Below are 21,054 nucleotides of genomic sequence, written 5' to 3' on the forward strand. Positions count from 1 at the left end.
GGCTATTTACACATCCGGATGGGATCCTCTGGTACATGACTCTGTTCGACAAGGGTGAGATGAGAAATTACTGGGTGGACGACGAGGAAGCAACTATTTTTTCCTGGAGCGCGTACTACTAGTTTGAAGTCAATTATGACATGGCGAAGATTCCTGTACATCCGTAAGAATTTGAGTTTTCGTTCCAAGGTGTCTACCTCCGACATCAAGCGCGGTCCTGTAGCTAGAATACGACCACTCATGAGCATTCTGAAATCGCGATGCCTGCGCCATGTTGAAGTCGGTCGAAACGTGGCTGTTGATGAGGCCACAATTGCCTGCCGATCCCAGTACGCCCGCCACATTATAGTCTTCAACCCACAAAAACCCACCGGAAAGTATCATTTTAAGTTATACGTGTGTTGCTGTTCTACCTCGTGGTACGCGGTGAGTTTCAAGTTGCACTGCTCCAGTGAACTTGATGATCGGCTGGACGGTGTAATTTCACGCTCAGAAGTGCAGAAATTCGCTGATCAAACCGTGAAGTCGTCTGAAATCCGCTCTCACGTCATGGCGGTTACTTCATCTTGGAAAGGATCCAGTCGCATTGTAAACACGGACAACTTCTACACTTCTTGTTTGCTGTTGAAGACTTTACGATCGATTGGTCTCTATGGTCGTGGCACTGTACGCACATCTAGCAAGCATTTCCCTCATTTTACGATGATTCGTAAGGAGGACGCGAAGCCGCGAGGCTACATGAAGCAAGGTGTATGCTTAGAGAAGCATATTGTCGCAGCTAGTTGGGTGGATGGCTCAATTGTCAATGTCGTGTCTAATGCCGATGCTTCGACCACATCAACTGTGCATCGTCGTATAAATGAATCGGGTGTGGCTTTCACTGCTCCTACTTGCGTCGGCGAGTATAATTCAGCGATGCAAGGTGTTGATCGGCTCGACCAACTGCGTGCACGATTTTCTCTAGCCGATGGCCACTCATTTCAGAAGTGGCATAAAAAACTAGCGATGGTTATGCTTGATATAGCCAGGTGCAATGCCTACATTTGCGATAGTTTGGCGCGTGGTGAGAGCGAGGAGTCTCGTTCGACGGGAGGTACAGCCCAAACGAGGTCAAGGGCCCGCGATAGTCATCGCGCATTTGTGGCATCACTGGTTCGAGAACTGTTCAATGGGGACTGGAAGAAATCTCTGGATAGGGAACATGGAATGATGTATGCTGCGAAGCCGACAACGACAACAATGCCGATGACGACCCAAACAGCGGCATCGACAGATGTATCCGAGTCTTCGGGCGATCACGCACAAACGTGTGTTGCAAGAGCGTCCTCGGAGGTGCTTCAGGGAAGGAGTCGCTCAATGCGGAAATGCACTGTGTGCAAGTTCGAGGGCAGAGATCCTACCGAGAAAACCGACTACTGCGAGACCCATCGAGTTGCGTTGTGCAAGCGCACATACCCTGTTGACCCTACGAAGCAGCATCTGTGCCAACAGCAAACTTGGACTTGCTGGCAGAAATACCATTTGTTTTACTTGCCGAAGCAAGTGTACACTATCGACGGCAACTTGCGACGAACCTCTCCAATTTATGTAGCTAACCGTCCATTTCTGAAGGCCCGCCAAGACCAAAAGAAGGCTAACGCAGCCACCAAGGCGTAACCTCACATCATTTTTTCAAGATAGTCAAAGTCAACTAACCATTTATACTTCACTGCACTAAGTCACACCTATTCCATCTGCCCCCGCTAGTCTTGATGCCGTAAATGCGGATTTAGCTCGTGGCTGACAACATACTGCTTTACCACTGGTGCACCATAGCGGCAAGCTAACCACACTCCACTGCGTATAATCCGACAGGATGCTATTAGAAATTCCACGCGCCTCCAAGCCGAACAATAACTCCCAACTGTGTATATGTCAGCGAAGACGCCTCAGACCACATCCAGCACGGCCACGTTCGCCACCACCACATCTGAGGTCATGCTGCTGACGGCGCTGCCACGGCCGCTGCCCTCGCTGCCCGAGTCGCCCGCTACCATTGCGTCCGACTCCGTGCTGACGAAGTTGCCTCCGATCTCCTCCCGTACGGACACGATCTCTACAAAGGACGTCATGCTGTTGATGCCGCTGACGGTACTGCTGGCACCTCTACAACGGTCTCCTTCCGCACTGTCGATGCATTTACGCACGCTGTCTGGTCACCGGTCACATCCTTGCCAACCTCCGCGCCGGTGGAGGCACCCACGACCACCTCCAGCACGACAACGGTCACGCCCAAGCGTCCGTGGTCATGATGTTGCCGGCGCACACACGGCGCTGCGACCGCCGTTATGCTTGCTGCCCGAGTCCCCCGCCACCATCGCGTCCGTGTCCGTGTCCATGTCGGCGGAGACGCCCCTGACCGCGTCCTCCAAGGCCACGGTCACCTCCATCGTGTCCGAGACCCTGCTGCCGATATCGCTGGCGGCACTGCTGCCGCTACTTCCGGCGGCGACCTGTGTGCGGCTGCCGCTGGCGTTGTGCTCGACGATCGCATTAGTGTTGATAGATATACTACAGAAGACACAATAGCGTGGGTTTTTACCTATCCCTCTTAGCTGTATGATTGGTCATAAACGGCGAGGAAACTGCCGTGGCTCAGAAAATTGCTGTTTCAGTTATCTTGCTACTACATCACCAGTAAAAAGATACTTGATGTATCATTCTGGTAACGATAGGGTTAAGCTATCTACCGTTTTTTTGGGAGCCCCGGAGGTTGCTGGGGTCGACAAATTGTTTCAGATAATTCATCATAGGAAGATTTCTCGCTGATCGTCGCCATTCTTCGTCTTCCGAAGCTCCTCGCTCAACTGAGTGAATACGCTCTCGTCGACGAACGCAGCCAAAGTGTCGGAGTCCAACTCGCTGGATGTCCACCTGCAAAGCAGCACAGCAGTACACAGTCAGCAAAGTGGCAGTAGTATCATGGCGGCGGTGGCGAGAATGGGGGCATGCCTGCTACTGTCTTACCCCGTACCAGACGCCCAGGCATTGAAATAAAATAGAACGCCTACTAGGCGGTCTATCCGAATACAACGCCTAGGCGTTCTAATAGTGTGAAAAACTAAAACTCTGAGGCCCTGGTGTCCATAACGTATATATCGCCGCGATACTCTACTTTCACATCGTTCGTATTGCGTCAAAAACGCAGTAGGAAAACGTCGAGAAATCCTGCAGTTGTCGAGTACTACAAGCAGCGCGCGACGCCCGGCGGCCTCATCATCGCCGAGGCAACCAACATCACGCCCACGGGCCGCGGATCCTGGGGCTCCCCTGACATCTTCGCGCCCCAGCAGATCGAGGCTTGGCGCCACGTGACCAAGGCCGTGCACAGCAAGATGTTCCTGCAGTTGTCGGACTACCGCACGGCCGCGGAGAACGCCCTCAAATCGGGCTTCGACGGCGTCGAGCTGCACGCCGCCAACGGCTACTTGCTGGAGCAGTTCCTGCACGACGGCATCAACGACCGCACCGACCAGTACGGCGGCAGCGTCGAGAACCGCGCGCGCTTCCTGTTCGAGGCACTGGAGGCCATCCTCGAGAGTCTGGACTCGTCCAAGGTGGGCATCCGACTGTCCCCGTTCGGCGGCAGCTTCGGCGACAAGGACTCGGACCCCATCGCCACCTACACGTACGTGCTGAACAGGCTCAACAACTACGACCTGGCCTACGCGCACCTGATCGAGCCGCGTGGCTACCACGTGCGCAACCCGCTGGCACCCGAGAAGGGCTCGGCGCGGCAGTTCCGCGAGACGTACAAGGGCGTGCTCCTCGCCGCGTCGGGCTTCGACCGGCAGTCGGCCGTGCAGATCGTGGAGGAGGGCGCGGCCGACGCCGTGGCCATCGGCCGCCACTTCATCTCGAACCCGGACCTGGTGCGGCGCTTCCAACTCAACAAGCCCGTGAACGACTACGACACGGACACGTTCTACCTCGGCGACGCGCGCGGGTACATGGACTATAATACCCGTTCCTGCAGGACGAGTAGGTAGAGCAGTAAAGACGACGTAGACAGCAAAAGACGTGCTACTTCCGTAAGACTGCAAGGTGAAGCGTACTGGAGGTGGCTGCGTACTCTCAAGTAAAACAAATTGTTGGTAGTTAAAACTAGTTGCTGCAGGCACCAGGCACGTACTGTTACTGCCTCGGTGTGGGCTTGGGCGTCTTGTTGGATCACTTGGCGCGTTTAGTGGGACGGCTTCTTCACCCTCTTGGTTTTCACGTGCTCGTTTCTTGGATGTTTCCGTCTCGCCACCTTGATCGCCTAGTGGCCCTCACCACTGCCACCAACGTCACTCTCAGCGTCACTCTTCTTCCTTGTCACCCGGCGCGTACGCTAGTGCTTTACGGGCGTTCTGCAACAACTTGTCGCGCGTCGCGGTAAGCGACAACTTCGCATACGAACTAACGTCCTTGTTTCGTTTTTCATCTTCATCGCGATAGTCCAGGTCGCCCTCCACAAGCCCCAGCGGGTCATACTGAGACTCCACCATGTTTGATAGAATGGAAGCTACGCCGTCGCTCAGGAACGGGTAGGTGACCCTGTTGAGTAAACGGAGGCAGATCGTGAAAACAGGATCCTCCTCCGAGACACTCGACACACTTGAGACGCCAGGATTGCTCTCGATCTTCGCCCGCTTCTTCGCCTGACTCCCGATCGTCTGACTCTCCTCCTTCACCTCAGAGGCGTTGCCTTTCTTCTTGGGCTTAAGATTGTCTTTCATTGTCGTGGCATAGATGAACTTGCCGTCACGCGTTCTACCGCGCACATTCATGTAGATGCGAATGGTATCACGGACATCCGTGGAACCCAGCGGTTTCGGATCCCTACCAATTTCATCAGTAGATTTCCCCGCTGACGAGTTCCCATCACTGTTCTTTCCGAACACAAACCAGGGGCATAGTTTCTCCGTCACTGCCCTGGAAAACCCACCATCGACTGGGGAACGATTCTTCACTTGAATCAACATCATCAACACTTCCTGCTCCTCTTGTTCACCCCTCGTTGTCTCCCCACCGACTGGCCTGCTGTTGGATCTCTTCTTAAACATCGGGATCAACAAATCGGCTCCATACTGGTTACGGGGGAAAATACCTGCAGCTTGACGCCCCAGCAAAAACCAAAGCGTGTCCTCATTCGGCTCAAGCTGCAACTGCACAAAGTGGGTGAACCCCATGTACCAACCATCCCACTTCGAGCACCACTTGTTGAATTCTGGTCTCAAATTCTCCTTGCTGATCATCCGCTTGAGATATATCGGCAGCTTTTTCTTGCCTTGTAGCACCTTCAAGAATTGCTGCACCGGTACAAATTGCCCGATCGTGTGGCACCACTGGGAAAAGTCTTTGTCCCCCATCACACACGTGTCCATCGCCAGAAGCAGCAAAATCCGAGCAACCATCTCGCCAATTTCGCCAACTCCACCGGTGTCCAATGCTTCATCCAAAAGGAGGTTCTTGAGTTGCGGCAGGATATACTTTGCCAGACCATATTTCAGTTCATACCACACTTTCATCGCTCCTAAGGCGAGCACTGGGTCCGAAGCGTAGCTGGTGACGTAACCTTCTCGCTTGAAATTCACATAGGCGAGAATCGCCATGAAGTCGGCAGTCGCCCGAGATGCCAGAGCCGACGTTGAATGCGGGCGCACGCCCAGACGGCAAAGCATGGAGGCGACACCAAGCATGGTATCCTTGTTGTACGCATTTTGCGAAGGGGGAATCCCCAGTAGCAGTTTATTCGCCGCAAGATTGATCACATCTTCTCTATCCGCAGGATTGGGGCAAGTGCTGTACCACATCGGACGCCCCATGCGGCACAACGCGTGCCAAGCTTGACTCGCATCCCCGGTAACGATTCTCTTGTACATAGCTATCTTAGCACGTTCTTGCTGTTTCTTCTTCTCTTCGTCTTTTTCAGCTCCCACCGCAACCTGAGTTTCCTCTTCCATTTCTTCATCTTCTGCTCCCGCATCTAGTATTTCCTCTTTCATTTCTTCATCTACATCTTGGATGTCCTCTTTCACATCTTCGCCGGCTTGTTTTTCTTCACAGTATTGATCCCAGTGTGCGTCCATTGTCTCAGCTAACACAACTGGCGCAAACGATGCCAACTCTCCATCGAAAAGCCGAGATGATGGGTCCAACAACAGCGGAGGCGCCAGGTCCGAGATCCTGGAGTTCGTATCAATCAGCACGCCGAAAATGCATCCACGATGGCCGATATCTTTGTTCACGGATCTGAGAGCATTTCGCAACATTCGGAAGTCATTCTTCTTGTCTGGCTTCTCAGTCAGCAGGCTTCTCGCTTCATCGATCACCAGAACCACGATTCTGCCATTTGGATTCTTCTCGGTGGAGGTATCCCCCTCCAGCGTATCTGTTTCATCCGAAAGTTTCGCCTTTACAGAGGTGTCCGCTGCCTTTTCGGTAAACAGCTTCAGCCATTCCTTCTGAACGTCCGCCCAATGCTTGTTCGCGTAGACGTAAATTGTCTTCAATCGACTGGCGATGTCTTCCACTTCGGAGCCTTCTTGAAACAGCCAACCACGAAGCTCGCTCGTAGCCTTGGGAAACCCCGTCGACTCGTGCACACGAGCACACATGTACAGGACTTTCATGTTCAAGGCGCTCTTTTGAGCCTCGATCGCGAGCTCACGCATCGTCCGACTCTTGCCGAAGCCAGAACTCTGCACGACCGCCACACATGGCGCCTTGTACTTTGTGGGGGTGTAGGCCTTCCAGCAGTCCCGCAGATACTGTGCGAGGTCGAGGTGGGCTTCGCCGAGGTACCGGCCCTTGATGAACGCCTCCGCGATTCGCTTCATTTCATTTTCATCCAACTTGGGCGTGCCAGAGCGGGCTTCAGGGACAAACTTTGCCAGGAGGTCTTTCACCGTCTTGGCCGCAATAGTTTGTGCAAGAGGTCGAGACACGCGTGTATGCCCGTATGCTCTTCTGATCTCCACCCGTATCAATTTCTGTATCTCTTTCTGGGAGGCCTCGAGTTGGAGTGTGGCTTTGTTGGGATAGTCGTCCAGCATCCACGCAACGAAAAGATTTTTCTTCGGCGATGCGTCTGCTCCAAGCTTCCCGCTCATCTGAGCAAAGACACTGTCGTCCACGAACGCGGCCAAAGCCTGGGGATCCAAGTGGCTGGACATGTCCATCTGCAGCAGCACAGCAGTACACAGTCAGCAATGCGGCAGTAGTATCATGACGACGTTGGCAAGGGCGCGGGCATGCCTGCTAGTCCCGGTGGGCGGTGGCGCTACAGGACAAGGCTTGGAGGGGAAATGTGGAAATGGCCGGTTGGATTTTTCTTCCCTCAGTTTTGTACCAGAAACACGGTACCGCATCTACGTGATATACAGTGCGCGCCGAAATTATAACCGCACCCCAAAAATTATTTTTTTAAACCAATACGATAGAAAACAGATGCAACAATCAGAATCGAAAAAGCTGTAACCGTTTTTTTGCAATGGACGAAAAACCGACTTTGGGTCGGGTCAAAATTATAGCCGCACCCGGTAAGCTATCGGTAAGATTGGTAACAAACTCGTGGAGAGCTGTTCCAAGCGTAATAAATGAACTAACTCCATTGAACAGCTCGAATAACGCCTACCGGTACAGTAAAGTGCGTCGATAAGGAACGCCTGATATACATTGAAAGAAAAAGGTATATTGATAATTAAAGGTTTGACTCGTCACATGCAGACAGCAAATGCACTGATTTACTGCACTATGTAGTTCATGTCGGACTTCGCGACCAGAGTCTCGGCTTCGAGCCCACGCAGCCAACTCAGCATAGGTAGCACCCGGTAGATCACGACGGCGATGACAGATTAGCAGCGACTGAAGCTTGGTCAGACGTAGCCGCCTCTGGAACGGTCTGGAAGTGGCGGTCACCATGGGAGTTGTGAGCAGCAGAGCGAAAGTTGGTTAATGAGGCATGCAGACATGTACGTGGCGCGATTCCCGCGCTCACAGCGATCCTCATGCTCATGATTCCCTCTCGCGACCTTTAGGTTCCATTTCCCCCGACTTGGGAGCCGCTCCATCCAGCCGCTCTTAAGGCTCGGTTTCGGAACTGTGATTGGCGGAATGTTAAACGGGACCGAATGATTGGTAGAATCATATAACTAATTCAGTACAATTGGCACACAATGGGTACAAGCGAGGATTCATGTCTTGTCGTAGAATATAAAATGTCGCCCGTTCCTTATCGACGCACTTCACTGTAGTAAGCTGCTCAAATAAGGTTAAGCTGACGCGGTTGATAAGATTCAATGGAGACACGCACTATCTTGAATTTGTATAGAAGAGTGGTGTTTGACAGTGTGGAGAGGTCTATACTCGTAAGTTGAGGCTGTCAGCTGACTAGTGTCTTCATTGGCGTCTATTCAACATGGTAGCGATGCTGGGCTTGCTCAGTTCAGCAACATGTACCAGAAAACTCGATCGATTTTTTTCCGGGTCAATACAAATCCTTTATACTTGATGTTTGTATTGGAAAGCACCGCCAAACCCAGTCACAAATTTCAATCAAGTCTAGTCCCGTACAGTGCGTAGTTTGGTAAATACATGGCTACGTATCAAAAGTAGAGTATTTCTTCCTGAAAATAATGCCCGAGTTTTGCTTCCAGAATCCTCCTAGTGTTGTCTCGGAAGTCCGGCCAAATTGCCACCAAGTGTTTAGTGCGCTTTATGGTATTAATAAATGTGCGAACAATAACTTCGGCGATGCGGTACATACCATAGGTAAGATACGACCACACGGGCCGCATCGGCCCCAGCCGGGCGGCGTCCTGCCTGTGTCGTCCAGCTCCAAGCTCGAGAACATCCGCGCCGGCAAGAAGATCGTCACGCGCGAAGGACGCATGGAGCCCGTGCCGCCGCGCGCGCTCGAGACGAGCGAGATCCCGGGCATCGTGGCGGACTACCGCTCGGCCGCGGAGAACGCCATCAGCGCGGGCTTCGACGGCGTCGAGCTGCACGCCGCCAACGGCTACTTGCTGGAGCAGTTCCTGCACGACGGCATCAACGACCGCACCGACCAGTACGGCGGCAGCGTCGAGAACCGCGCGCGCTTCCTGTTCGAGGCACTGGAGGCCATCCTCGAGAGTCTGGACTCGTCCAAGGTGGGCATCCGACTGTCCCCGTTCGGCGGCAGCTTCGGCGACAAGGACTCGGACCCCATCGCCACCTACACGTACGTGCTGAACAGGCTCAACAACTACGACCTGGCCTACGCGCACCTGATCGAGCCGCGTGGCTACCACGTGCGCAACCCGCTGGCACCCGAGAAGGGCTCGGCGCGGCAGTTCCGCGAGACGTACAAGGGCGTGCTCCTCGCCGCGTCGGGCTTCGACCGGCAGTCGGCCGTGCAGATCGTGGAGGAGGGCGCGGCCGACGCCGTGGCCATCGGCCGCCACTTCATCTCGAACCCGGACCTGGTGCGGCGCTTCCAACTCAACAAGCCCGTGAACGACTACGACACGGACACGTTCTACCTCGGCGACGCGCGCGGGTACATGGACTATAATACCCGTTCCTAGGTAGAGCAGTAAAGACGACGTAGACAGCAAAAGACGTGCTACTTCCGTAAGACTGCAAGGTGAAGCGTACTGGAGGTGGCTGCGTACTCTCAAGTAAAACAAATTGTTGGTAGTTAAAACTAGTTGCTGCAGGCACCAGGCACGTACTGTTACTGCCTCGGTGTGGGCTTGGGCGTCTTGTTGGATCACTTGGCGCGTTTAGTGGGACGGCTTCTTCACCCTCTTGGTTTTCACGTGCTCGTTTCTTGGATGTTTCCGTCTCGCCACCTTGATCGCCTAGTGGCCCTCACCACTGCCACCAACGTCACTCTCAGCGTCACTCTTCTTCCTTGTCACCCGGCGCGTACGCTAGTGCTTTACGGGCGTTCTGCAACAACTTGTCGCGCGTCGCGGTAAGCGACAACTTCGCATACGAACTAACGTCCTTGTTTCGTTTTTCATCTTCATCGCGATAGTCCAGGTCGCCCTCCACAAGCCCCAGCGGGTCATACTGAGACTCCACCATGTTTGATAGAATGGAAGCTACGCCGTCGCTCAGGAACGGGTAGGTGACCCTGTTGAGTAAACGGAGGCAGATCGTGAAAACAGGATCCTCCTCCGAGACACTCGACACACTTGAGACGCCAGGATTGCTCTCGATCTTCGCCCGCTTCTTCGCCTGACTCCCGATCGTCTGACTCTCCTCCTTCACCTCAGAGGCGTTGCCTTTCTTCTTGGGCTTAAGATTGTCTTTCATTGTCGTGGCATAGATGAACTTGCCGTCACGCGTTCTACCGCGCACATTCATGTAGATGCGAATGGTATCACGGACATCCGTGGAGCTCAGCGGGTTCGGATCCCCACCAATTTCACCGGTAGATTTCCCCGCTGACGAGTTCCCATCACTGTTCTTTCCGAACACAGACCAGGGGCATAGTTTCTCCGTCGCTGCCCTGGAAAACCCACCATCGACTGGGAAACGATTCTTCACTTGAATCAACATCATCAACACCTCATGCTCCTCTTGTTCACCCCTCGTAGTCTCCCCACCGACTGGCCTGCTGTTGGATCTCTTCTTAAACATCGGGATCAACAAATCGGCTCCATACTGGTTACGGGGGAAAATACCTGCAGCCTGAAAGCGTGTCCTCATTCGGCTCGAGCTGCAACTGCACAAAGTGGGTGAACCCCACGTACCAACCATCCCACTTCGAGCACCACTCGTTGAATTCTGGTCTCTTATCTTCCGCGTTGTACATCCCCTTACAATATATCGACATCTCCTCGTGGCCTGTTAGCACGTTCAAGAAATCCTGCACCGGTACAAATTGCCCGATCGTATGGTAGCACTGGGAAAAATCTTTGTCCCCCATCACACACGTGTCCATCGCTAGAAGCAGCAGAATGCGAGCAACCATCTCGCCAATTTCGCCAACTCCACCAGTGTCCAACGCTTCATCCAAAAGGAGGTTCTTGAGTTGCGGCAGGATATACTTTGCCAGACCATATTTCAGTTCATACCACACTTTCATCGCTCCTAAGGCGAGCACTGGGTCCGAAGCGTAGCTGGTGACGTAACCCTCTCGTTTGAAGTTCACATACGCGAGAATCGCCATGAAGTCAGCGGGGGCCCGAGATGCCAAAGCCGACGTCGAATGCGGTCGAACACCCAGTCGACAAAGCATGGAGGCGACACCAAACATGGTATCCTTGTTGTACGCATTTTGCGAAGGGGGAATCCCCAGTAGCAGTTTATTCGCCGCGAGATCAATCACGCGAACTTTATGAGCTGGATCGGGGTAAGTGCTGTACCACATCGGGCGGCCCATGCGCCTCAACGCCTCCCAGGCCTGACCGTCACTTCCAGTTACGACGGTCTTGTACATGGCTATCTTAGCACGTTCTTGCTGTTTCGTTTTCTCTTCGTCTTCAGCTCCCACCGCAACTTGGGTTCCCTCGTTTATCTCTTCATCTTCAAAGTAGTCATCCCAGTGTGCGTCCATCGTATCAGCTAGTACAAGCGGCGCGAACGATGCCAAACTACCTCCAGATTTCCGAGAAGATGGGTCCAACAACAGAGGCGGCGTCAGGTCCGAGATCCTGGAGTTCGTATCAATCAGCACGCCGAAAATGCCTCCTTCGGGGCCGATATCTTCGTTAGCGGATTTAAGAGCATTTCGCAACATACGAAAATCGTTCTTCTTGCCATCCACCTCAGCCAGCAGACTTCTCGCTTCATCGATCACCAGAACCACCATTTTGCCATCTGGATCCTTCACGGTGGAGGTACCCGTAGTTTGGATAAAGGTGTCCGGTACGGATGCTGAATCGGACGCCTGTATCATTTCTGTTTCTTTCAAAAGCTTGGCCGCACACGGAACTGTCAGTTGCATTGTCGATAAACAGCTCCAGCCATTCCGTCTGAACGTCCGCCCAATGATCTTTCGCATAGCAGTAAATCGCCTTCAATCGCCTGGCGACCTCTTGCACTGAGGAGGCGGCAGGGTCAAACAGCCAATCACGAAGCTTACTCGTAGCCTCCGGAAACCCCGTTGATCGGTGCACACGCGCGCACATGTACAAAACTTTCAGGTTCAAGTTCGGTTCTCGTTCTGCCTTGAGCGCAAGCTCACGCACTGTCCGACTCTTGCCGAAGCCGGAACTCTGCACAACCGCCACACATGGCGCCTTGTACTTTGCAGAGTTGTACTCTTTCCAGCAGTCCCGCAGGTATTCTGCGAGGTCGTCTTGGGCCTTGCCGACGTACGTGACTTTAGTGAACGCATCCGAGAGTCGAATCATTTCGTCTTCACCCAGCTTGGTGATGAGGGGGTTGTCTTCCGGAACAAACTTTGCCAGGAGGTCTTTCACCGTCTTGACCGTAATGGTTTCCGCAAGATCGACCGTCACGTCTGGGTACTCGTATACGATTCTGATCTTCACCTCCAAGCATCCCTTAAATTCTTGCTGAGAGACCCGGAGTCCCGCGTCGCGATATTTTTTCAAATACTCATCGATGCGAAGAGGCTTCTTCTCCAGTGCTCCCTCGTTGCCTTCCTTCGCGTCCCCCAGTTTCGCGCTCAACTGAGTGAAGACGCTGTCGTCCACGAATGCGGCTATCTCCTCGACTCCAAGCTGGAGATAGCAGAGCGGCAGTGTTGTGGTTTGGCGAGAGAGTGCGACTTCTCTTTAATGTAGACCACATATTCGCTTTAATTGGACATAATCACTATGTAGTTTCTGTTTTTATTGGACAAAAGTATTAAGGCGCACATCTCGCCAGGTTTATTATAATAACACATATTGTACTTTTTGGCACTTCAGACTGTATTTGTGCTTTGCAATGATTTTGGCAATATGAGGCGAGATTTGCTGTATTATTACGACCACCTGCTAGATTTACGATAAATCGAGGTGCATAAATGGGTGGAGGCCTAGAATTACGCTAAAAGCGCCACAATTGCACTTTCAAAAGTGCAATTGTGGCTGTGCAGCTGCAATTCTGTCGGTTTTTATCCACAAGCACCTACACACACGGCAATTATGCATAAGAGGGTGGATGTGCTGGGGATCATGGACGGTGGTGTTCTGGGCCAATGCATGGCTGCTGACAGGCCCTCCCAAGTCGATATATATATGAGGAGGTGGATTTATGCATAATTTTAATAGGGGGTTCAACAACAGCTCAGAGCTCACCTCCCCGCTCTGCTCGACGTCGTCGTGTTTTCTCGGCACCAGCTCCCCCAACGGTGATCGACATTACGGGGGAGGAGGACCAAGACGAGGACCTATCAACTTGCGCCATTTACTAGTACGCGCCAGTGGCGCCGGTCACCCCGCGCTGCTGACATGCCATGTGTGCCGAGTGCATGTCAATGTACGTGGCGAGAAGCATTCAGGCCGAAGATGTAGCTAACGGCCCTACGTGTAGAGTTCCCATTCGGATGTAGCCATCCGGCTAGCCATACAGCTTTATTTTCTTCATTTTTGAGTAATTAAAAATATTTTTTTTCACTTTATTTTGATGAAATGGTCTAAGCAGCAAATGATAATAAATTTGTTGTATATACTTCTTTCATTTACATTGCGTCAGTATCAATAATAGCGCACAAGAACGAGTTGTATTACTGGGAAGTAAAGTCGTACGATCGTGCGAATTGTTGCTATGGAATACCAATTTTCGTCAAGTCACAGTAAGCATCAAAGTAACACATTCGTACGATATTACAGATATAATATCTTTCACTTAAGTTTATCCTTGCAGTATATTATCTATCCTTGAACTATCACGTGTATAATACTTTCCTTCGATCCAAGTTCTATTAAAGGTAAATAAGAATTTTATGATATCATTTTCGTACGAGAAGAATTTTAAGAAAACCAAGGTCCGTTCTCGACGTATTGACACTAAGAATTCGAAATGTAATTTTTGCTTTGTTATGCTTTTGCAAAGACTTACGACTCTACTGCATACGTCTTGCAGCTCTAGTATTGTTGAGTCATAGCAATGGCAGGCGACGCCGCAGAACCTGGTCGTGCAGACCTGCGTTTGTTCTTCGGCTTTGGACCCGGCTTCATGCCACGCTTCCCTAAGTCAGCTTCAGTGACGATGACTTCAGGTACTAGCAGTTGAAGATCCTGAGCGATGGTCGCCGAGCGGACGGTCGGGACAAACTGGTAGTAATATGTCCACCGCGCGACCGACACGGTGTGTTCCTTCCAGGCGAAAAGCTCGCTCACGTGCATTCCGTGATGAATTGCAGCTTTGACTGCATGGACACGGGAACATCAGGTCTTGCCAGCGTCGGCACGTTGCATTCCTTCTCGATCAAGTTCACGGTTCGCCACAGATGGGCGTGGTCCGGTCTGCTGCTGATGTCCGTGAATCGCACCATGTACTGGCCATCAAGGCACGGCAAAATCTGCAGGGTTTTCGTAAGAGCCATGATCCCGTCGAGCTTCTTCTTGTAGGTGGGAAGGAGAAAGTCCGAGAAGGCTGCAGGGGTGGTCCTCATCACGTCAATCTCGCAATCGTCGTACGGCTCACCTTGGGAGGTGCTTGCGTGTCCTGCGTTGCTACCTGGACCCTTCTGTCGCGAGGAGGTGCGGCGCCTTTCGGCGAACAGCTCAAACACCTTGACGAAGTATTGCTCGAAAGCTTCCAAGGGGTAGGACGACCGCACTGCATTGCCCAACCAACTGTTCGCTGCCTCGGACAGGTTGGAAGTGACCTCGTCATAAGAGGGTTGGTTGTACTTCTCGTTGAACGCGTATGTCACCCAGTGCGACTTGTCAATTCCAGCGAGATACTCCACAGCCAAAGGGCGAGTCTCCGAGAGTTTTGAGCTGTAAAACTTGTAGTCGTTCTCGCATTCGCTACGTGCCATCTGAAACACAAGTGACTGTTCTGCCGGCGTCAGCGCGGAGCCCTTCTTCTCGATGTTGGTGATAATGTGCCCAACGCAAAATCGATGTCCGGAATCCGGATACAACTCCGTCACAGACGCCAGGAGACCCTTCTGTCTGTCCGATACGAACACAGGTTTCCACGCCGAGACGTCTTGAAGCGCGTCTTTCATGTTCTGCAGGAACCAGCTCCAATGAGTAATCCTCTTGATCGACAATAGCGAGTCCGATAACTAGGATGTGGATGTGGTATAGCGGGATCGGCCAAAATCTGGTGAAGATCGAATATATTGGCGTGACGCGGGGATAGGTTGTGGAGCAGCGCGGGAATCTTCGCTCTGCGTCCGAGTATACGCTCCGATCGAGGGTTGTTCGCTCCGATCGGTCGGCCTGGAGTCGATCCACGGCCTGTAGTTGCCTTTCCGGATGTGTTCCTTCCTTTCGTGAGCTGCTTGCCGCTTCCTATAGCGGGATCGAGGTTGATCGAGAGGAGAAACGATCGCCGGCCAAGCAGTATCCGGTCGATCGAGAGTTCGCACACAAGAAATAGATCGCTAGAGTAGGTCAAGCTGGCCAATGTATTAATCCAGTCTTAACCGTACCACTAGCTCACTGTCCAAAGTGTCGATGCTTGCCGAGGCCAATGTAGTTCCAGGGACTTGACGACTTGAGGGACTTGTGCTCTTCGGTGCAAATTCTGCTCTAATTTATGTTTAGCTGGTGTCTCGCTACCACTACCATCTCACCTACCATCCTACAACTAAACAACTACTGGATTCTTGTCCTGGCTTCGCCCCCATGTGCTCCCCATCTTGGCTGATCGGCGATCGACGATCGACGATCCACAGCTCTCGATCGCGATCAGTCCACTTCGGTCTTCAGCCGTCCCACTCTACGATGTCGCTCGTTGATCTTGCCCTCGTGCATGACGTCCTTCGCTTTCGACATGCGCCCTTCGCACCGCGCCTCTTCGATCGGTGTGGGACGAGGCATCACCACTCTCCATGTGTCGATCAGCTTTGATCTACCTGGTTCCACACCCCGCCTACGTGCGAGTATCATCCCGGTGCCTCGATCGCTCGTCGAATCTCCTCGATCTCCGCAATCCCAGTCTTGTTCAGGTCGCCCTTCTCTCGATCATTGATCCCCTTGATTTTTGGTCGATCGTTTATGCCGCATTTCTCAGAGAACAAATCTTGTTCTCGCGCTTCTCCACATGGCCTTTTAGGTCCTTCGTGGTCGCCAACAGAAACACTCCGCGCTTGTTCATATCACCCTTGAGATGTGTTCCGTCCAGGCCGATGACGTGTCGGCAGTGTACTTGAAGGCATGCCCCTAGAAAAACGCAAGCCCTTCTGAACATGTCATTCTCGCGCCTGCCAAACCCGTAGCTTGTCTTGGAGTTCGCATCACTCACCATGGCTAGATATCCCTCCAGCTTCTGGTAACTCCCGACGACGTCGTCGCGCAGCGATTCGAGAAGATCCCGCTTGATCTTGGATGCCGCAGTTCGGTTCGTTATCATCCCCTTAGTCATCAAAAAGTCGATGATAGCCCGCCCTGTGCCCGAGGCCCACGTTCCGCTGTAAGAGGGGAGCAACTCACGCTCAACGACGCCCCTCATCGCTCGGTAGGGCACATCGCGAAGTCGCTGACGAGAGGTATCTCCTGCGAGACCGCCTTCAACAAAGGTATCGCCCTGAAAACCGCCGTGTCTGAAGTGGTCATGGGCCAGACACATCCTTGTTATCTTCCAGTTGTTGCGGATCCCGTACACCGTAATGAAAAATGGGCAGTTGGCAGTGCTGCCTGGAATGAGCTGCTGCTGCCCTTTCACCGCCTTGCAAGTGTACTTGGCGTTTCCTTCTTGACGACGAGAGTGATAGCTGTTGTTGGCCACGCGAATGGAAAAGCCACGGGCTCGAGCAAACTCGCGACAGCGTTGCAGCAGAGCCTTTTTCTACTCAAGCGTCGCAGACGCAACGTTGTTCCCATGGTCGGAAACTACGCCGTAAGAAGAGGGGTCGAGGGGATCCAAGCCGACATCTAGCTCAGGTCGTAGCATGCGCATCTCGATGACTTCGGCGATGTCCGCTTCTTCGACAGCGGATGAGGTGATCATGGGCGAAGACATTGTCCGGGTGACCGAAACAGGAGAGGTGGTAGAGGTGCTGAGGCGTGTAGTTGGGTGGGTATCCGACAAAAAGACGAATGAGCCCTGCAGTGAAAACTCGCGAGCTAAGAGAACACGGGCTAAACGAGGTGGTTATGAAACTCCTACAGAGATGTGTTGCTAAGCTCCGGCCCAAGATACTGAAAAAAAGTATGAACATCCGTTTCAAAATGTACGACAAGAAGCTCAGAATACCGCGAAGTGAGATGCTCGGAATGCCCGTCCGTTTTAAAACTTACGAGTCGTAAGTTATTGCTGTCGTACGTTACAATAAACGTAAGAGTACTTAACAGAGGCGTGGCCTGCTCAGAATGCCCGTCCGTTTTAAAACTTACGAGTCGTAGGTTGTTGCTTTCAGACTTTTCAACAAACCCAACTGTACTTATCAGACGCGCGGCCGACGAAGTTTTAATACAGAACCAAGTGCGTTAGTTTGGTCTGCGTGCATACAATTCTACGAAGCGATGATGTAAACTTACACATTAGCATTACGACACTCTTACTCTAAAAAGGTAATTTCGTACGATATTACTTGGCCCTGGAAAACAGTTATTTTTGCCCATAAAATTAACGTTCAATTCGGATATGATAAAATGTTATTTTTGACTGTGGCAATCTACTTGCAAATTGATGCATTCACCTACTTAGACTTTTTCAAAAAGGCTTCAATTTACTTGAAACATAATTCTTCGCGCGTATGTCATCTCCTGCATGATTTAGCACATCCAGCATGGATTAGCATCCTTTTGGCACTTTCCGAAAGTGCCATTTCCGAGCCAAGCTGGCTTCGAAACACGACTTCAAAGCCACTATGATTTACCACTAAGTACGAACACTATCTAGTGCACTAATTAGGAGGGAAAACCGGTTGCAAAGCACAATATCATAGAGCACATATATATCATAGAGCACACTTTCGATTATCCAATGAAAGCCATATAATTCACACTTTTAAATAAGACATTCAATCTCGGAGCCTGATAGCCGCGCTCGTTGCCTTACGCCATTTTGAATGGCGCGAACAGGTAGAACGCGCTTAAAAAGTGAAGGTGACGCGCGGCCAAAGCAGTACGAGCGCTCGTTGCGATTACTTAAGTACGTACGAGTTCAAGCTGTGTGTGCTTCGATTCCTAGACACTACACCGATGGCAAAAACGGTAGCTAACGGAAAACGCCAATTTGTATACCGCATACTATTGAATTGAACACTTGTCAAATCTAGAAAGATATACAAATAGGAAGGGGGTTATACTACCAAAGTAGCTCCGACGCATTCAAGTCTGAAATATTGTGTGTAGAGCTAGCTACGTTCTGCAAAACCTCTTTGATGGCCACCTGCCAACGTATGTACCAGTCTTCAAACCATGGAGACATCCATAGATTGCGCAGAGTTGGTTCACAACGTCTCTCATGCCGTTAGATGCAAGCAGAACTTAGACCAACAACCAAAACCATTTTTCTTTGGGTACCTTACGGTAATTTTGCGTAAAGTTACACAAAATGCAAACAGTACCGAATACAAGTGTCAGTTTTTGAACTGTGGTCTTTAAAAAGATAAAAAATAACCGGATCTTGCTTGCCGTATTTGACAAAGTAATACTTACACGGAAAATAAAGGGTGATTTTCAATTTTAAGACGTCTCTTAGCCAATCAAAAGATGTTTACATGCTAAACTTCACATAAATTTCAAGAAAATTATAAGTACTCAACGTTCTATACGGTTTGGTTGAGGTATACAAATTGGCGTAGGTACAATAGCTTTGTATACTGAGCACATTCTATCAGATTTGAGAGGAGGTATTCAATTCGGGAAGGGTACGCTATTTGGCGCTATCCGTTAAGTATTTTCCTGACGGGAAGGTGATTCCCTTCATTTCATTTTCATCCGGGCTTCAGGAACAAACTTTGCCAGGAGGTCTTTCACCGTCTTGGCCGCGATAGTTTCCGCCAGATCGAAGGTCACTCCAGGAATCTCGTACACGTCCATGATCTTCGTGAATATTAACCCTATCGTTAACGCCATACATTTCTGTTTGAAGGGACACCATACAAACTTTAAGTAAAACGGGGTAAAATGATGCATGAGGTATCATTTTGCTGTATTAGGTTTGCGAGGCCAACTGATCAAAAGTATACGTGATGGGAGGTATGAAGCGACCTTTCGATCAAAAAGATACGTGAGGCGTCATTTTACTGCTTCTCTGTGATTCGCTGCGAATCGACAAAAGTATCAGTGGAAGCAGTACCGTGAGAACAGCACCCTAACAAAACTTTAGTAAGAGCAGTACCGTGGATCACAGCGCCATCTTGTGGATTATGTGGGGCTTTTCCTAGTTGTGAAGCGGCGGCGCCGTGGTCTCCGATGCGACGCTGGCGACTATGGCGGCTGTCCTGGACCTGGCCGGAGCGTCTCCGACGGCGGCGACAAGCACGCGATGACTGCGGGCATCTCGGGCAGCAAGCACGCAGCGCCGCCGTGTGTGCCGTCAACAGCATGGTCTCGGAGGCTTCCGCGGCGACCGTGGCCGTGTTGGATGTGATCGGGGGCGTCTCCGCTGGCATGGTCACGAACGCGACGGTGGCATTCGGCTCGGGCAGCGAGCGCAACGACAGCGGCAGTCCGCACGCAGGTTGCCGCCGGTAGTAGCGTCAGCGGCGTCGCCAGCGACATCGACAGCAGGTTTTCAGGCGATGGAGGTGACTCTGACCTTGGGGGATGCGGTCAGAGCTACGATGTCCGTGCAAGACGTTGATGTAGATGTGTACAATGGCTGATATATGTTATTGGCTCTACAGGTAATGAACAGTGGGATGAACATGTCTGACAAACGAAGTATATTGAATGTCCCTTTCCATTCTGCGCGAGGTACTTAGATGTAGGACTCTACAACCCTGGTGTACCAGTATGCGTGATGAAGCTGGGAAGACCAAGACACTTGAACGTCGATACGCTGTCGGAGCGTCCAGACAGAGCAGAAGTTGCGCGGGCAGGTTGGGCGGTGCCGGCCGCAAATTGTTGCCATGACAACGACGTGGACCAAACCTGCTGCTGAAGATGCAAAGTCCTCCAGCGCCGCAAAACTTGTAGGCTCGAAAACGATATTGTTCGCAAATAAAACACTGCCCCCGTCAATATCCTCGCGTACGGCTGGGCTCATCGCTCTGAGGTCGGCCTCGTGAATCGTGACCTTGGATAAATTCGGGAAATCCACGCGTGCGCCACGAATCAGCAGTTTGGACATGTTTGCCAAGTTGTCCTGGAACTCAATCCCGATGCATCTCCCAACACAAGTCTCCAATGCCACTTGTGCAACCACGTTGCCGATCCCAGATCCAAAGTCAACAAAAGTTTCGGCGATTGTAAGCGTTGGAATGACTGCCAGTATTGCTGAAACCCCAGTTGGTGAAATCTCACCAGCAGCTTCCGACCCGACATCACATCTTCGATTAGGAACACTATTATCATAGAACTGCATGAAGAACTCGTCATTGCATGTAAAAAGTGTATTGCGAGCTGGGGGTTGCACCCCCAGCCCCCCCCCCCCCCCCCGCAATAGAAAACTAACTCCGAGTTGGGGCAACGGGTCCGTTCGCTGGAATGCTCGTCGCTGGGCCCGCCTACGCAAATGCCGCGCGGCCCTCCTTCGCGGGCACCCCGCGCGGGTTTGCTGCGGCTACGCTCCTCGCAACCGCTCACTACCGCTTCTAGTGGTGACTGCACTCGAGCAGGTCAATGATGCCCTAGTTGGCTGGCACGAACTTGAAGAGAGAGTCTGTCCAATCTTATTTTTTTATTAAACTGTAGGAAACTGAGTCTGACGCTCCCGTATATGAGCTTGCTGACCGTGTTTCCTCCGCTCTAAATCAGGGTATGAACGGATGCGACGAGGAATTTAGTCACA

The 21,054-nt window shown here is 51.8% G+C and overlaps 4 protein-coding genes across 4 annotated transcripts; 2 read left to right on the top strand and 2 right to left on the bottom strand.

The window, feature by feature from the left end:
- Positions 1-1,928: 1,928 nt before the first annotated feature.
- PHYSODRAFT_246924 (hypothetical protein) lies at positions 1,929-2,610 on the bottom strand (the record flags this gene model as incomplete). The annotated part of the gene is made up of 4 exons (XM_009516715.1): positions 1,929-2,145; positions 2,187-2,248; positions 2,310-2,550; positions 2,582-2,610. 4 exons carry the CDS (start codon positions 2,608-2,610, stop codon positions 1,929-1,931), a joined length of 549 nt encoding a protein of 182 aa, XP_009515010.1.
- A 351-nt stretch (positions 2,611-2,961) lies between these two features.
- PHYSODRAFT_321479 (hypothetical protein) lies at positions 2,962-4,028 on the top strand (the record flags this gene model as incomplete). The annotated part of the gene is made up of 2 exons (XM_009516716.1): positions 2,962-2,970; positions 3,222-4,028. The coding sequence occupies 2 exons, from the start codon at positions 2,962-2,964 to the stop codon at positions 4,026-4,028; spliced, it is 816 nt and encodes a 271-aa protein (XP_009515011.1).
- Positions 4,029-6,837: 2,809 nt separating this feature from the next.
- Positions 6,838-11,333, top strand: PHYSODRAFT_284131 (hypothetical protein). Its single transcript, XM_009516717.1, has one exon. It carries the CDS (start codon positions 8,661-8,663, stop codon positions 9,591-9,593), a length of 933 nt encoding a protein of 310 aa, XP_009515012.1. The 5' UTR covers positions 6,838-8,660; the 3' UTR covers positions 9,594-11,333.
- An 8,689-nt stretch (positions 11,334-20,022) lies between these two features.
- PHYSODRAFT_473509 (hypothetical protein) lies at positions 20,023-20,628 on the bottom strand (the record flags this gene model as incomplete). Its single annotated transcript, XM_009516718.1, has 1 exon — positions 20,023-20,628. One exon carries the CDS (start codon positions 20,626-20,628, stop codon positions 20,023-20,025), a length of 606 nt encoding a protein of 201 aa, XP_009515013.1.
- Positions 20,629-21,054: the final 426 nt, after the last annotated feature.

Source organism: Phytophthora sojae, assembly GCF_000149755.1.
Source record: "Phytophthora sojae unplaced genomic scaffold PHYSOscaffold_1, whole genome shotgun sequence".
Taxonomy (NCBI): domain Eukaryota; phylum Oomycota; class Peronosporomycetes; order Peronosporales; family Peronosporaceae; genus Phytophthora; species Phytophthora sojae.